Source organism: Bubalus bubalis, chromosome 18, assembly GCF_019923935.1.
Source record: "Bubalus bubalis isolate 160015118507 breed Murrah chromosome 18, NDDB_SH_1, whole genome shotgun sequence".
NCBI classification, from domain to species: Eukaryota; Metazoa; Chordata; class Mammalia; order Artiodactyla; family Bovidae; genus Bubalus; species Bubalus bubalis.
Window position 1 is genome coordinate 61,331,543 of NC_059174.1, and position 17,457 is coordinate 61,348,999.

Sequence of the window (17,457 nt, forward strand, 5' to 3'; positions counted from 1 at the left end):
TCTGTAGGAGACTGGGCACTGAGTCCACATCCTCCCAAAGAGACCTCTGCAATCCCAGAGTGCATGGGGGTCAGCCCGGCTCCAGCCTGAGGGTGGAAAGACTCACTTGCCAGATGAAGACAGGATCTGGGAGCTGATTTGTTTACATAGAAGAGGTAGAGGGTTTGGATAACTACCTGGAGATTCCAAGGCTCATTTTCTTGACTGGTGCTCAAACAATATCAAAGATTCCCCTTGAACAGGGTTTATGCTGTGAGGACCACTGATGTCAGTCTCCTGTGTAGTGTTGACCCCTGTATCTGCAGGTTTCTGCTCTATGGATAGCCAAGCGACTATAAGCATCCATGGATTTTGCTGTCCTCAGAGGAGGGCTGTGTGATGATTTGTGTTAAGTCACCATTGGTTTGCTAAGCCGGCAACTCCGTGAAATTGGCTCTATTATTTGATATGGACAGCAATTTTAAAATTTGGTGGTAAAGTAAATATAGCTTAAAATTTGCCATCTTAACCATTTTTAAGTATACAGTTCAGGGCTGTTAGGTATATTTATATTGTGCAATCGATCTCCAGAATTCTTTTCATCTTAGAAAACTGAAACTGTCTCCATTTAACAATAACTCCCAGCTTTATCCTTCATCCCAGCCCCTGGCAAACCACCATTCTGCATTGTCTCTATGAAGTTGACTCTTCTCAATGCTTCATAGACATGGAATCATAGCATTTTTTTTTGTGACTGGCTTATGTCACTTTGGAGAAGGAAATGGCAACCCACTCCAGTATTCTTGCCTGGAGAATCCCATGGACAGAGGAGCCTGGTGGGCTACAGTCCATTTGATCGCAAAGAGTTAGACATGACTGAGCGATTGTCACTTGGCATAATGTCCTCAGTGTTCCTCCACACTATAGCATGCATCAGAATTTCCTGTCTCTTTTAGAGAACAGACTTGTGGACACAGAGGGGAAGGGAGAACGTGGGATGAATTCAAAGAGTAGCATTGAAATATATACATTACCACATGTAAAACAGATAGCTGGTTGGAATTTGCTGTGTGATGCAGAGAGCTCAACCCGGTGCTCTGTGACAACCTAGAGGGGTGGGATGGAGTAGGGGTATGGGAGAGAGGTTCAAGAGGGAGGGGACATATGTATACCTATGGCTGATTCATGTTGGTGTTTGGCAGAAACCAACACAACAATGCAAAGCAATTATCCTCCAATTAAAAATAAATTAAAAAAAAAAGAATTCCCTGTCTAATCAAGGCTGAATAATATTCCACTGCATGTATAGACCACATTGTATTTATCTATTCTTTCATGGATGGACATCTGGGTTGCTTCCAACTTTCAGCTATTGTGAATAATGCTGCTAAGGAACACAGGTGTACAAATATTTTCAATTCTTTGGAGCATATACCCAAAGTGGCATTACTGGATCATATGGTAAGTATATTTTTAATTTTTGAGGAACCACATACTGCATCCATAGCTGCTGCCCTGTTTTACATTCCTACTCACAGTGCAGAAGGGCTCAGCAGCAGTATTTGAGCAAGAACAAAACACAGTCCAGAGAAGTATATGACTAGTTCAAGAGTGCTAGAGTGTTGGCAGAACCAAGATCTTATTCACAGTTCCCTGGCTCTTTGAATGCTTACTCTTAACTATAGTGTAAACTTGGACTTTGGAGTATCAGGGATGGAAGAGCCATGGCAGTAACTCGTATTCAGTGGGTCAGCCTAGCCCTGCAGAGCCATGTATGCAGGAGACATTTCATGTCCCAAAGCAGCAGGCAACAGTCCTGTCATTTCTGATTCAGAATGAAGGCTAGTCCCCCCCACCCCACCCCACCCCCAGCTCCAGGCAGTTAGGACGCCACTGTAGTTTGATGCTTTGACTGAGCTGGGCTAGAGTGTGTGCCTCCCATCACATGTCATCTCATTCTGCCCCAGGTCAGAGAACAAAGATGGAATGCAGTTTGTGAAAATCAGAAAAGGAGAGCTGATAGATCTCAATTAAAAAATCAGTATTCTTATCTGTTCAACTCATATCAATTAAGCACCTACAGTGTGCCAGCTGTGTGAAAGCTTTTGCTCTGTAGGGGCAGAAGACTTGGCTTTCTAGATTTATTGACTGCTCTAATAATTCATTTGCCATAAAACAGATGAACAAAGTTAGTTTGGTATGTACAGGAGCCCCAGAAAAAACGTGAAGGCTCAAAGACAGTCAGGCAATTGAGGCTTATATGCCCCCCTGAGCTAAGGAGAAAGGAGTGGGGATCTGGGGCTTCAAATGGGAAGAAGAGAACCCACAGGAGAATGAGAAGAGCAAGTGCTTGAGAAACAAATGTTTGCTGCTCCAGGCAGGTAAGTCTTTCTGAGATAAAAAGTTCTCTCTGGCAATGGCTTTCTTCCTGACACAGATCTCCATAATCTACATTATTTTGAGCAGTTAAGGGAGAGGCAAGGAAATTCTCCTGAGTCTACTGGGTCTTAACTGTCTTCAGCTCAAAACAGTCAACCCGTCAAAGGGGCACATTTGGGGAGACATAAGGAAATGGCACGGAGAAGGCAATGGCACCCCACTCCAGTACTCTTGCCTGGAAAATCCCATGGATGGAGGAGCCTGGTAAGCTGCAGTCCATGGAGTCGCTAAGAGTCGGACACAACTGGACAATTTCACTTTCACTTTTCACTTTCATGCATTGGAGAAGGAAATGGCAACCCATTCCAGTGTTCTTGCCTGGAGAATCCCAGTGGCGGGAGACCCTGGTGGGCTGACGTCAGTGGGGTCACACAGAGTCGGACACGACTGAAGTGATTTAGCAGTAGCAAGGAAATGGCAACCCACTCCAGTACTCCTGCCTGCAGAATCCCATGGAGGGAGGAGCCAGGTAGGTTACAGTCCATGGGGTCGCAAAGAGTCGGACACCTCTGAGCGACTTCACTTTCACTTTCACTTTTCAATCCACTTCATGTCACTTCCCTTCAAGCAAACTTTCCAGTAATTTTGAATCATATTAAGAGTCTTCTTTATGGGCTTTCCTGGTGACTCAAATGGTACAGAATCCACCTACAGTGCAAGAGACCCAGGTTCAATACCTAGGTCAGGAAGATTCCCTGGAGGAGGGAATGGCCACCCACTCTAGTATTCTTGCCTGGAGAATCCCATGGACAGAGGAGCCTAGCAGGCTACAGTCCATGGGGTTGCAAAGAGGTGGACATGACTGACTGACTGACACTTTCATGTATGTTTGAGAAACCAAAGCTCAGAGATGGAGAACTTACCCAAAAGTGTCCTTTACCACCTGCCCCTCATCACTTCTATGCTCCATAGAACTGGACTCCCATGGTCAAGGGTAGATGGACATTCTTAATGCCTTTTTGTCTTGTTTTCTCAGCAGATCATAGTGTCCTCAACTATGTCTCAGATACTATGTCAGAAAGTTCGCCAATTTGGTCAGAAGCTAGTCCGCAAGCATCCACTGAAAACTATAGAGGAGTCTGAGAGACCTGTGTCTCATCTGAGCATCCTAAACCTGGTGATCTTGGGTGTGAGCAGGATGTTGAAAGCTGGCGTGTACATCCTGATTGGTGCAGTGGCCAAATACATAGCTGGACCAGGAACCATCATTTCATTCTTGGTGGTTGCCCTCTTCTCTATGTTGTCTGCTTTCTGCTATGCTGAATTTGGGGCCCGGGGCCCGCTCTCTGGTTCTGTGTATCTCTACAGCTATGTCACCATGGGTCAACTCTATGCCTTCATCATTGGCTGGAACCTTATACTTCGCTTAGTCACTGGTGAGATGATGGGCCAGCTAATGGTGTGGGGTTTAAGATTGGGAAACTATGCTGGAGGATTGGGTTCTCAGTCATTCATGAGCACTTTATTATTAAGCTTGTGGAGAGAAGTTTGTAATAGTGTCAGGAAAACCCCACAACTTCATTCTACTCAGTTTTATCCTGTTTCCTTAAATGATGGACCATGAACCCAGAAGGAAAGACAACATTCTCTCATCATATTGAAGTCTTTGCTCAGTTTTTACCTTACTGGGACTTTCCTTTACCACTTGACTTAAAATATTCTCCCCATCCTAGCCCTCCCAATCTCACTTACTGCTTTTCTTTCTTGTATAAATAACATTGATCTCCTCCTAACATATTAAAACAGTTGATATTTTGGTGAATCATTTGGGTCTGTTCTCCCCAAGTCATGAAAAGAAACTCTTTGAGATCGGGTATTTCATTTGTGTTTTTACGTCCCACAGCACAGCAATTTATATTTATCCATGAACATTCCTTCTTCCACCACCATAGGAACTGCCTGTTTGGCCAGGGCCTTGAGCTACGTCTTTGACAGCCTGATTGGGAACTACATCTCTCAGACATTACAGGGAATGCTTTCTCTGCATGTGCCCCACTTCCTGGCCACATATGTAGACTTTTTTGCTCTGGGCCTGGTTCTGCTGCTCACAGGTGAGACAGGGGTCAGTGATAACATGGAAAACATGGGGTGTGGAGGAGGAGTTGGGGGGGTAAGCTTGGGGGTGAAATAATGCTGGAGGATTAGAGCTGGAAACAAGGGTCTGCCATATGAGAGACAGGAAGGCAAGACATAGACCATAATTTCCCACCCATGGCACTACTGATATGCTGATTTCTTTGGTGTGGGGGTTATCCTGTGCATTTTTGTTGTTCAGTCTCAAAGTTGTGTCTGACTCTTTGCAACCCCATGGACTACAGCACACCAGGCTTCCCTGTCCTTCACTATCTACCTCAGTTTGCTCAAACTCACACCCATTGAGTTACTGATGCCATCCAACCATTCATCTTCTGTCATCCCCTTCTCTTCTTGTCTTCAATTGTTTTCAGCATCAGGGTCTTTTCCAATGAGTAAGCTCTCCAGCCAAAGTATTGGAGCTTCAGCTTCAGTATCAGTCCTTCAAGTGAATATTCAGGACTGATTTCCATCAAGATTGACTGGATTGATCTCCTTGCTGTCCAAGGGACTCTCAAGAGCCTTCTCCAGCATCATAGTTTGAAAGCATCAGTTTTTCGGTGCTCAGCTTTCTTTATGGTCCAACTCTCACATCATAGATGACTACTTGAAAAATCATAGCTTTGACTATCCAGACCTTTGTTGGCAAAATGATGTCTCTGCTTTTTAATATGCTGTCTAGGTTTGTCATAGATTTTCTTCCAAGGAGCAAGCATCTTTTAATTTTGTGGCTGCAGTCATCATCCACAATGATTTTGGAGCTCAAGCATTTTAGTTTTTTGTTAAAATCATTCTTGAGTGTTGAGTTACATCCCCGGCCTTTGCTCACTAGATACCTGTGATGTCCAAAGTCCAAACTGTGATAATTGGAATTTCTCCAGACAGTGCTGATATCCCTTGGTGAATCAAATTACCCCCAGCTGAGAATCATTTACTTAGACTGACAAGTTTTCCTCTGTACTGAGACCAAAGTTTTTTTAAGTGAGAAAATTCACATAGCATATAATTAAGCATTTTATTTTTCCTAGTTTATTGAGATATAATTAGCATACACAATTGTAGAAGTTTAAGGTGTTCGATGTGTATATTGTGAGACAGTTGCCACAATAATTAACCATCTTAAAGTGTACACTCAATGGCATTTAGTACATTCACAATGTTGTGCAACTATCACCTCCATCTACTTCCAAACATGTTCATAACCCCAAAAGGAAAAACTGCTCCCTATACCCGCTGAGCAGTCAATGTCTGTGTATTCACCACCAACAACCCACAGCCCTGGGAAATGATCTGTCTGCTTTCTGTGTCTTTTAATTTAATTATTTTGGATGTCACCTATTTCATCTTCCCACAGGTCTACAGGTTCTGGGAGCTCATGAGTCAATCCTGGTTACCAAAGTGTCTGTAGGAATCAACCTTTTGGTTTTCATCTTCATCATCATCATTGGCTTCATTAAAGGGGACCTGCACAATTGGAAGCTCACGGAACAGGACTACACATTGGCCACAACTGGATCCAGATCTGGATCCAGAGATGTCTATGGCTTAGGAGGGTAATATAGGCCATAACATATGAGTAGAGGGTGTGCAGAGCTGGGAATGTAGTGGTAACACAAGAAACCTGGGCTGATGGACCCAGGTAGCAGGGTCCCTGGAGCCCAGAACCTGTGTGTGGTATGATGGAAGGAGTCCAGTAGAAATGGCTGAACTCACTCACCTCCCCCATGTTCTTCCTCATTCCTTCCTTCACCATAGGTTGGGCTTTCTGGGATCTGGAGGGTTTGCACCTTTTGGCTTTGAAGGAATTCTCCAGGGAGCAGCTACATGTTTCTACACTTTTTTTGGTGTTGATGGCATTGTCATTAAAGGTAACATGGTCGTCATGTGTCCCAACCAGGGTATGGGTACAGACTGGGCTGCCCTTGGGCACAGAAGTTGGGAGGTTGAGCTGCTTTTGATGGTGCAAGAAAGAGAGGGAGTTTTGCTTTCACCTCAGTGTGTTTTTCTGAGCCAGTACTCCACCACTGTTGCAGGGAAAGAAGCTGTAAATCCTCGACGTGCCATCCCCTTGGGCATCATGATCTCACTCTTGATCTGCTTTTTGGTGTATTTTGGTGTCTCAGTGGCACTCACCCTCATGGTGCCCTACTACCAGATTCAGCCTGAAAACCCTTTGCCACAGGCTCATCTCAATGGTTGGTGGGTCCCCGCCAAATATGTCGTGGCCGTTGGCACCCTCTGTGCTCTTACATCCAGGTCAGTGTCATGGTTTTCTCCCTGTCTACTGTCAGATGCTTGGCTGTCTCAACCCTTAGGAATAAGACACAAGAAGGAAAGACATCTTATCCCTTGTAGACGAGAGGGCAGAAACCCAGTCTGTCCTGCTTCTCAACGTCCTTAGATACTTCCATCTTCTCTTCCAGACTCCATACTGCCGTGTTCAGAATATCTCCTTTGATCTACACAATGGCAGAGGACAGGCTCCTTTTCCGGGGACTTACCCGGATCTTTGCCTGCACAGGCACCCCCATCATGGCCATCATGTCTGCTGGAAATCTTACAGGTAAAAAATAAAAAATACCAAACCAATTCCTTTGATCAATTTCTTAACTTAAATATTTCTGGTGGTTTCTCAGGCTCTCTCTTTCCCCCTTGTTGTGCCCTCCTTCTAGCGATCTTGGCATTACTCTTCGACTTGACTGACCTTGTGTTCCTTGTGTCAATTGGGACCCTGCTTGCTTACTCGCTGGTGGCTTTTTCTGTCCTTGTCCTCAGGTAAGACCCCACTACCCCTTGACCTGGGGCCCTGGACTCTTGAGGATTAGTGTTGAGGTAATCATCTTCTGCCTTCATTCTGTCTTCTAAAAATCTTGCTCTGCTTAAGGCAGGAAAGAAGATGGATTGTTGGATCCAACATCTACATGGTGTTGGGTGAGCAGTGACTGCTAAGTATTGCCTTAATATCTCTAATTCAGGTACCAGCCAGACCAGAATTTAAGCAAGAATGAGAAAACAGAGGAGAAAATGGATATGCATGACCTTGATGAAATTACTTTGGAATCTGTACCTAAAGCTGGAATCTTGAACATTCTGAAGAGTCTGTGGTTCCCTACCAGCACCAGCCCCACCCAGAAATCTGGCCAGATTGTCTATGGATGTGCTTCCCTGCTTGGTGAGCATTGGGATTTCTCTTTTGGTGGTATTCTGAAATTGAGAGAATGGGGTGTAAATGTGTGTGTGTGTGTGTGTGTGTGTGGTTTTTTTGCTTTTTTGTTTTTTGTTGTTAAGAAGTAATAAAGATATGATGCCCTTCTTGATTTGGGCAGCCTGGGGAGGGGTGTGACCCAAGGTCCTGACATCTGACTTCTGGGTCCAGCCTGTTCTCCTTCACCTTGACTCCTGCAGTTCTCCTGCTAACCATCCTGAGCCTGATCCTGGCCCAGTGGCCCAGCCAGGTGTTCTCTGGAGACCCCATGCTCATGACAGTGGCTGTGCTGCTGCTGCTGCTCATCATTGGGGTCACGGTCATCATCTGGAGGCAGCCCCAGGACCCCTCTCCTCTTATGTTCAGGGTAGGTGACCTTATGTGCCCAAACTGTCCATCTTTACTGAATGAAGCCTGCATGCTTCATGGCCTAAACACCCTTTGCTGGACCAGGGAAGAAGGGGAGTTGCTAAAAGCAATGGACCCTTCCCTGATCCACACTCAGTGCTTTACATATACAACCTCAGTAGGTGCTGAACACACAGCCTGAACACTGGAATCTTCCTGCCCACAGGAGAGTAGGGTCTCCTTTCAGATGTCAGGGATGAAGTGACTCTGCCCACAGGTCCCTGCTCTGCCTGTCCTTCCACTGGTGAACATCTTTGTGAACATTTACCTGATGATGCAGATGACCTCTAGGACCTGGGCCATATTTGGCATCTGGATGGCTATTGGTAAGTGACTTTCTGGGATAAAGAGAATATTTGAGTGATAAACCCAATCCTCTTCCTACTGCTTCTTCCCCTAAGCTATGTCAGATGCCATAATAGGAGGCCTACTGAGAATTTGTAAGTGATGAGAACACCGACTTTCCCTTCTCATCATCTCATCTCCCTACTAGGATCTGTCATATACTTTGGATATGGGATTCGACACAGTATGGAGGAGAACAATGAGCAACAGCCACCAGCCTCCATCTCTCAGACTCTTGATGAAAACCTCCCAGGTGCAGAGTCAGCTTAACCACAGGAAATAGATGCTGTGTGGAATCCCTTCATGCACTGGAGGTACCTTCTGGTTCAAGGGGCACTGTGAGCCTCTATGGAATTTGAAGGTGGGAGGCATTTAAAGTCTGGTATTCATTGCCAGCAGACAAAATTATTTTTATGCTGTATAATTGTTATTGTTCAAATTATGCTATATATACAGAAAAGTACATGCTTCATAAGCTTGCTCCTTGGAAGAAAAGCTATGACAAACTTAGACAGTGTATTTAAAAATAGGGACATCTTTTGCCAACAAAGGTCCATATAGTCAAAGCTATGATTTTTCCAGTAGTCATGTACGGATGTGACATTTGGACCATAAAGAAGACTGAGAGCCAAAGAATTGATGCTTTCAAACTGTGATGCTGGAGAAGACTCTTGAATGTCCCTTGGACAGCAAGGAGATCTAACCAATCAATCCTAAAGAAAACCAACCCTGAATATTCATTGTGAGGACTGATGCTGAAGCTGAAGCTCCAATATTTTGGCCACCTGATGCAAGGAACTGACTCATTGAAAAATACCCTGACACTGGGGAAGATTGAGGGAAAGAGAAGGGGGTGACAGAGGATGAAGTATTTGGATGGCACCACTGACTCAGTAGTCATTAGGTTTAGCAAACTGAGGGAGATAGTGAAAGACGGAAGCCTGGCATGCTGTAGTCCATGGGGTCACAAGGAGTTGGACATGACTGAGCAACAGAATAACAACAACATAAGTGTGCAGCAAGATGAATTTTCACAAAGAAATTACAACAGTGTAACTAGTAACCAGAGGAAGAAATAAAATATTAACCTGGCACATGAGAAACAACTTCCTGTGTCTATTTCCAATGAAAACACAGAGTTTGCCACTTTTGGATGGAAACCATTCAACTTCAGCTTCTACAGCATTAGTGATTAGGGCATAGACTTGGATTGCCATGATATTGAACAGTTTGCTTTGGAAACAGACAGAGATCATTCTGTTGTTTTTCTTTTCCATAATATACAGGCAACTGTATATTATGTTGAGAGTTGCACTTTAAATATTAGGACACAAATATTCTGGAAGCTCCTGGATGCTGGCATAAGTCCTTTTGAAAGAGGTCGCCATTACCACCATTACCCCTACAATAGTTTGCCCTCAGGCCAAACTACAGGGAAGGAACACAGCCCCACCCATAAGCAGAAAACTGGATGAAAGATGTCCTGAGCATGGCATCCCCACCAGAGCAAGACTCAGTTTTCCCATAGCCAGTGCCTCCCATCAGGAAGCTTCCACAAGCCTGCTATCTTCATCCATCCATCAAAGGACAGACAGAATGAAATTCACAATCACAGGAAACTAACCAAGCTGATCACATGGACCACAGCCTTGACTAACTCAGTGAAACTATGAGACCTGCCATGTAGGGCCACCAAGACAGATGGGTTTTCATGGAGAGTTCTGAAAAATGTGGTCCACTGGAGAAGGGAATGGTGAACCACTGTAGCATTCGTGCCTTGAGAACCCCATGAACAGTATGAAAAGGCAAAATGATATGACACTGAAAGATGAAATCCCCAGGTCAGTAGGTGCCCATATGCTACTGGAGAAGAACAGAGAAATAATTCCAGAAAGAATGAAGAGGCTGAACCAAAGCAAAAACAAGATCCAGTTGTGGATGTGAATGGTGGTGAAAGTAAAGTCTGATGCTATAATAAGAACAATATTACATAGTAATCTGGAATGTTAGGTCCATGAATCAAGGTAAGTTGGATGTGGTCAAACAGGAGATGGCAACATCAACATTTTAGGAATCAGTGAACTAAAGTGGACTGGAATGGGTGGATTTAATTCAGATGACTATTATATCTACTACTGTAGGCAAGAATCTCTTAGAAGAAATGGAGTAGCCCACATAGTCAACAAAAGAGTCTGAAATGCAGTACTTGGGTACAATCTCAAAAACAACAGAATGATCTCTGTCTGTTTCCAAAGCAAACTGTTCAATATCATGGCAATCCAAGTCTATGCCCTAATCACTAACGCTGTAGAAGCTGAAGTTGAACGGTTTTATGAAGACCTGCAAGATCTTCTAGAACTAACACCAAATAAAAGATGTCCTCTTCATCATAGAGAACTGGGTACAAAGTAGGAAGTCAAGAGATAACCTGGAGTAATAAGCAAGTTTGGTCTTGGAGTACAAAATGAAGCAGGGCAAAGGTTAACAGAGTTTGCCAAGAGAATGCACTGTTCATAGAAAACACCCACTTCCAACAACACAAGAATGACTCTACACATGGACATATCCATATGGTCAATACCAAAATCAGACTGATTATATTCCTTGGAGTCAAAGATGGAGAAGCTCTATACAGTCAGCAAAAACAAGACTGGGAACTGACTATGGCTCAGATCATGAACCCTTAATTGCAAAATTCAGACTTAAATTGAAGAAAGTAGGGAAAACCACTAGGCCATTCAGGTATGACCTAAATCAAATCCCTTACAATTATACAGTGGAAGTGACAAAAGATTTAAGGGGTTAGATCTGATAGACAGAGTGCCTGATGAACTATGGATGGAGGTTCGTAACACTGTACAGGAGGCAATGATCAAGACCATCCCCAAGGAAAAGAAATGGACAAAGGCAAAATGGTTATCTGAGGAAGGCTTACAAATAGTTGAGAAAAGAAAAGAAGTGAAAGACAAAGGAGAAAAGGAAATATATACCCATTGAATTCAGAGTTCCAAAGAATAACAGAGAAATAAGAAAGCCTTCCCCAGTGATCAAAGCAAAAAAAAAAAAAAAAAAAAGAAGAAGAAGAAGAAAGAAAAATAGAGGAAGACAATAGAATGGGAAAGACTAAAGATCTCTTCAAAAAACATAGAGATACCAAGGGAATATTTCATGCAAAGATGGGCACATTAAAGGACAGAAACAGTATGGACCTAACAGAAGCAGAAGATAGTAAGAAGAGGTGGCAAGAATACACAGAACTATACAAAAAAGAGTTCTTAATGACCCCAGATAACCACGATGGTATGATCACTCACCTAGAGCCCAGACATCCTGGAGTGTGAAATCAAGTGGGCCTTAGGAAGCATCACTACAAACAAAGCTAGTGGAGATGATGGAATTCCAGTTGAGCTATTTCAAATCTTAAAAGATGATGCTGTGAAAGTGCTGCACTCAATATGCCAGAAAATTTGGAAAATTCAGCCGTGGCCATAGGACTGGAAAATGTCAGTTTTCATTCCAATCCCAAAGAAAGGCAATGCCAAAGAATATTCAAACTACTGCACAATTGCACTCATTTCACATGCTAGCAAAGTAATGTTCAAAATTCTACAAGCCAGGCTTCAACAGTACGTGAACCAAGAAGTCTCAGATGTTCCACCTGGATTTAGAAAAGGCAGAGGAACCAGAAAGCGAATTGCGAACATCTGTTGGATCATAGAAAAAGCAAGAGAATTCCAGAATAACATCTACTTCTGCTTCATTGATTATGCTAAAGCCTTTGACTGTGGATCACAACAAACTGGAAAATTCTTAAAGAGATGGAAATATCAGACCACCTTACCTGCCTACTGAAAAACCTGGATGCAGGTCAAGAAGCAACTGTTAGAACCGGACAAGAAACACTGGACTGGTTCCAAATTGGGAAAGGAGTAGGTCAAGGCTGTATACTGTCACCGTACTTATTTAACTTTTATGCAGTGTACATCATGCAAAATGCCAGGCTGGATGAAGCACAAACCAGAATCAAGATTGCCCGGAGAAATATCAGTAACCTCAGATGTGCAGATGACACCACCCTTATGGCAGAAAGTGAAGAAGAACTAAAGAGCTCTTGATGAAGGCGAAAGAGGAGACTGGAAAAGCTGGCTTAAAGTCAACATTCAACAAATGAAGATTATGGCATCTGGGCCCATAACTTTATGGCAAATAGATGAGGAAACAATGGAAACCGTGATAGACTTTATTTTCTTGGGCTCCAAAATCACTGCAGGTGGTGACTGCGGCCATGAAATTAAAGACACTTGCTCCTTGTAAGAAAAGCTATGACAAACCTAGACCGCATATTATAAAGCAGAGATGTTACTTTGCTGACAAAGATCCATAGAGTCGAAGCTATGGTTTTTCCAGTAGTCATGTTTGGATGTGAGAGTTGGACCATAAAGAAGGCTGAGCACTGAAGAATTGATGCTTTTGAACTGTGGTGTTGGAGAAGACTCTTGAGAGTCCCTTGGACAGCAAGGAGATCAAACCAGTCAATCCTAAAGGAAGTCAACCCTGAATATTCATTGGAAGGACTTATGCTGAAACTGAAGCTCCAATACTTTGGCCACCTGATGTGAACAATCAAGTCACTGGAAAAGACTCTGATGCTAGAAAAGACTGAGGGCAAGAGGAAAAGTTGGCAGCAGAGGATAAGATGGCTGGATGGCATCACTGACTCACTGGACATGAGTTTGAGCAAACTCTGGGAGATAGTGAGGGACTGGGAAGTCCATGGGGTTGCAAAAAATCAAACATGACTGAGCGACTGAACAACAACATGTTGGAAATAAAAGAAAGGGAACAGACACATTGTGCAAACAGTAGCACAGTGAAAAAAGGCTAGGGTAGGTATATTAATATCAAAGTAGATTTTGAGAAAAAGAGAATAATAACAGATGAAGTGGATCAGTTCATAATGATAAAGAGAAATGATCATTTTAATTCTTTTCTCCAAGAATTGAGATATCATTTAAGAAGATATAAATGATTACTTTTCCATCAAAGACCCTTCAGTTCAGTTCAGTTGCTAGTTGTGTCCAACTCTTTGGGACACATGGACTGCAGCACGCCAGGCCTCCCTGTCCATCACCAACTCCAGGAGCTTACTCAAACCCATGTCCATCGAGTCAGTGATGCCATCCGACCATCTCATCCTCTGTCTTCCCCTTCTCCTCCTGCCTTTGATCTTTCCCAGCATCAGAGTCTTTTCCATTGAGTCACCTCTTGGCATCAGGTGGCCAAAATATTGGAGTTTCAGCTTCAGCATCAGTCCTTCCAATGAATATTCAGGACTGATTTCCTTTAGGATTGACAGGTTCGATTTCCTTGCTGTTCAAGGGACTCTCAAGAGTCTTCTCCAACACCACAATTCAAAAGCATCAATTTTGAAAGTATCAATTTAAAGACCCTTAGAATTACATGATAGAGTTGATGAGGAAAAGTTCTTAATTGAAACAAACAAACAGAACACCTGCATTGCTGTCGAAGGGGAATAAGATGAAAAGTAATGGTTGATTGATAAATGGTTACAATTGAGTGGAACTAAAACAAAGTTAAGTTGCAGAGACAAGATTAAAAAGTTATTGCTTCAGAACAGAATGATTGAAATGGAGATTATGGACATTGAAGATGTTGGTAATAATGAGTTATAAGGTTCTTTCTTAGGAACAACAATGGAAATAGACTGAAGGAGCTATGGCAGTCAAGGAACTGGATAGCAAAATTGTTAGGTGAATTAAAAAGTAGACGGAGGAGGATTAACAGAATTAGAAATATCACTAACTTCCAAGTTCTACTGAAATTACTGGCTTAGGAAACAATTAATGGAGACTGAAACTATAAGGTGAAACTTTGATGAAAAGATTGACATCACTTGGTTATTATTCCTCCCTTACTGCTGGGGGCCAACCAGATATCCCATGCTTCCCAGTGTGCTGTAACAGACAACACAGAACACTGCCCATAGTTTTGATAAAAAGTTGAATCAGAACATAACCAAGCCTCTAGATCAAATGCTAATTTACAGCAGACATGAGAGATAGATTCCAATTTCAACTGAAAATGCAATCAGCCAAACCCAAAATGTGGGTAATTCTCCAGGGAGGGGGAGTGGGGGGAGAAGTGCACTTTCTGTAATAATTAAATGATATGACCCTATAGGCAGGCCTCAGAGATATCGCTGGTTTGATTTCAGACCACCACAGTAAAGACAATTGGAAATAAGGACAGTCACACAACTTTTTGGCTTCCCAGTGCATGTAAACATATGTTCACACTACACTTCAGGGTATTCAGTGTGCTGTAGCATTCTGTCTTTAAAAAAAAAGTACATACTTTAAAAGTACTTTATTGCTAAAAATGCAAATTATCATTTGTAACCCATGGTTGTCACAAACTTTCAACTTGCAAAATTGCGGCATCTGTGAAGCACAATAAAATGACTTATGCCTGTACATGTGTGTATGTATGTATATTTAAATATGTATGTGTATAATTAATATGCATAAGATATGTACATATGATATATGTATTAAAATATATGTGTTTAGGTCCATTGTTGAGCTAAATATAGACTATCTAATTGTCTTGTAATTTAATCTAAGATCGTCTTGGTATAAAGAGTATGGGCTTCCCAGATGGCTCAGATGGTGAAGAATCTGCCAGCAATGCAGGAGACCCAATTGGATCCCTGAATTGGGAAGATACCCTGGAGAAAGAATTATAAACCCACTCCAATATTCTTGCCTGGAGAATCTCATGGACAGAGGAGCCTGACAAGCTACAGTCCATGGGGTCGCAATGAGTCGGACACAACTGAGCGACTAACACACACAAGGAGTATAGTCATGTTCTATATGACTTAGGGACCAGCCTGATGACCTCATAGAATCTTCATTATCTCTTTAAGGCCCTATCCCTGAAAGGTTGTTGCTGAACCGTGGAAGACGAGGGGATTTTTGGTCTCCAGAGGAGAGGAATTCCATCAGGGGCCAGTGACAAGGCTTAATAGCTCACAGCTTTTGTGTAATCAAGTTTTATTAAAGTATAAAAGAGACAGACAAAGCTTCTGACATAGATATCAGAAGGGGGCAGAAAGAGTGCCCCACTGCTAGTCTTCAGCAGGAAGTTATATAGCTACTAGCAGACTGCTAATTAGAGAAATAAAATGTCTCAAAACTCAGAGAGTGGCACCAGGCCCCTCACCCACAACATGCATTCCGAGATAACGTTGGTACAATATGAGTCATCCTGGGCCATAAAACGATTGACATGAATCTTGAAGAAAGGCAGATTTGCAAGCAAATATATAGTTTTATTAACATTGGTTAGGAGAACAATTGTATGAGTAAAACATACTGGTTTGCTGAGCCATTATCAATTCTGAGACTTACTGGAACCAACTTGAAGAAAGAGTTTAAGGTAAATACATAGTTCATTAACATAGCTTAAGAAAAATATTTCCATAAGAAAGACACATTGGTTAGCTCAAGGTTTGAGAAAAGTTAAGTTTAGGTAGAATCAGGTGTCGTCATGGCAACGCAGAGTTTTAAAAGAAACCTCCTTTTAAATTTGTATAGGGAAGGGAAAAAATATCTGACACTTGTAGTTTGTTTCCTCCTGCCACTTAAGGGAGAGATAAAAAATGTCTGACACTTTCAACCTATTTCCTACGTTTGGAGATCCTTGGCCTTCCTGCCTCTTACCTTCTCACCACCAAATACAGTCATATTCCAAGGTCCTAGGGTTTAGTACTTCAATATATGAATTTGAAAGTGGGGAGATACATTCACTCCCATCACACTTTTGACTATCTAAAACCATCACACTTTTGACTACCTAAAACAGTGTCTGGAATACAATAAGTGCTCAGTTATATTTGCTGAGCTACATAACAAAAGAATCATACATACATGTAATAATTTACATGACCCAAGATGGGGAGGTTTATTTACCAAAAATTATTAAAGGGAAACAACAGTATTTGATTGGGAAAAATAATATTGTTAAACTACTTGGAGTGGAAAATTAGATTTTAATACTATGTCCGTGACAGGGCTTCCCTGGTGGCTCAACAGTAAAGAATCTGCCTGTCAATGCAAGAAATGTGGGTTTGACCCCTGGGTTGGGAAGATCCCCTGGAGGGGGAAATGGCAACCCACTCCAATATTATTGCCTGGAGAATCCCATGGACATTGGACCCTGGTGGGCTACAATCCATGGGGTCACAAAAGAGTCAGACATGACTTAGTGACTAAGTAACAGCAGACTAGCACTAAAGCACCTGCAGTGATAAGCCCATACAATGCAGCTACAGAGTGCACGACAGCTAGAGAGCAGCCCCACTCGCTGCAGCTGGAGAAAGACAGTGCACAGCAACAAAGTCCTAGTGCAACCGAAACCAAATCAGTTAACTACTGGGAAGTGTCGGGAGCTGCATTGGGCATTACTGACAAAATGGAGGCACGGTCCCCAGCCCCCTCTCCTCATTCCGCAGGCACGGATCCCAGGATGAAGGAGTTAGGCCTTGTAATTCTGACTTGTCTTTTCCTCTCCTCGGCTGAGTTGACTGAAAAGGAATATTAAGGTGCTTATTGGTCTTGAGAGAAGCATGAGAAGGCACAAAGCCTTCTGCAGCATTGCTCAGAAAATAATTCATAAAGTTAATCATTGACATTTGATCAAGGACTTTTACAAAAGAGTGTTCCAGGATGAGCACATAGGCTGTAGCTTGAGGCCATGGGAGGAATTGATATCTGAAGCCTATTTGTGAGGAGAAAGTTTATGGCAAAGGAGTTTACTGAATTTAAGGCTTAGAAATAATTAAAACAGTTAGAAGTTAAAGATTTAAGAAATGTTGTAAAGTTAGCATATTTTGCTATAGCTTATAGAAGTTAGGAATTTTTAGAGACACTATAGCTAGAAGCCCTTTTAAGAGATAGTGAGCTCAGGATGTTAGGGGCAAACAG

The 17,457-nt window shown here is 42.6% G+C and overlaps 1 protein-coding gene across 1 annotated transcript; it reads left to right on the forward strand.

Moving 5' to 3' along the window:
• The first annotated feature begins 3,415 nt into the window (after window positions 1–3,415).
• On the forward strand, window positions 3,416–8,719 carry LOC102402831 (cationic amino acid transporter 3-like). The gene is made up of 11 exons (XM_025269607.3): window positions 3,416–3,794; window positions 4,311–4,469; window positions 5,846–6,044; window positions 6,247–6,359; window positions 6,525–6,747; window positions 6,915–7,054; window positions 7,164–7,266; window positions 7,467–7,663; window positions 7,897–8,063; window positions 8,322–8,430; window positions 8,598–8,719. The coding sequence occupies exons 1-11, from the start codon at window positions 3,416–3,418 to the stop codon at window positions 8,717–8,719; spliced, it is 1,911 nt and encodes a 636-aa protein (XP_025125392.3).
• Window positions 8,720–17,457: the final 8,738 nt, after the last annotated feature.

Coding starts and splice junctions, on each gene's coding strand:
- LOC102402831 (XM_025269607.3), top strand. CDS start 3,416: ATGTCTCAGATACTATGTCAGAAAGTTCGCCAATTTGGTCAGAAGCTA. Junction 3,795..4,310: donor TATACTTCGCTTAGTCACTG/GTGAGATGATGG, acceptor CCACCACCATAG/GAACTGCCTGTTTGGCCAGG. Junction 7,267..7,466: donor TTTTCTGTCCTTGTCCTCAG/GTAAGACCCCAC, acceptor TCTCTAATTCAG/GTACCAGCCAGACCAGAATT.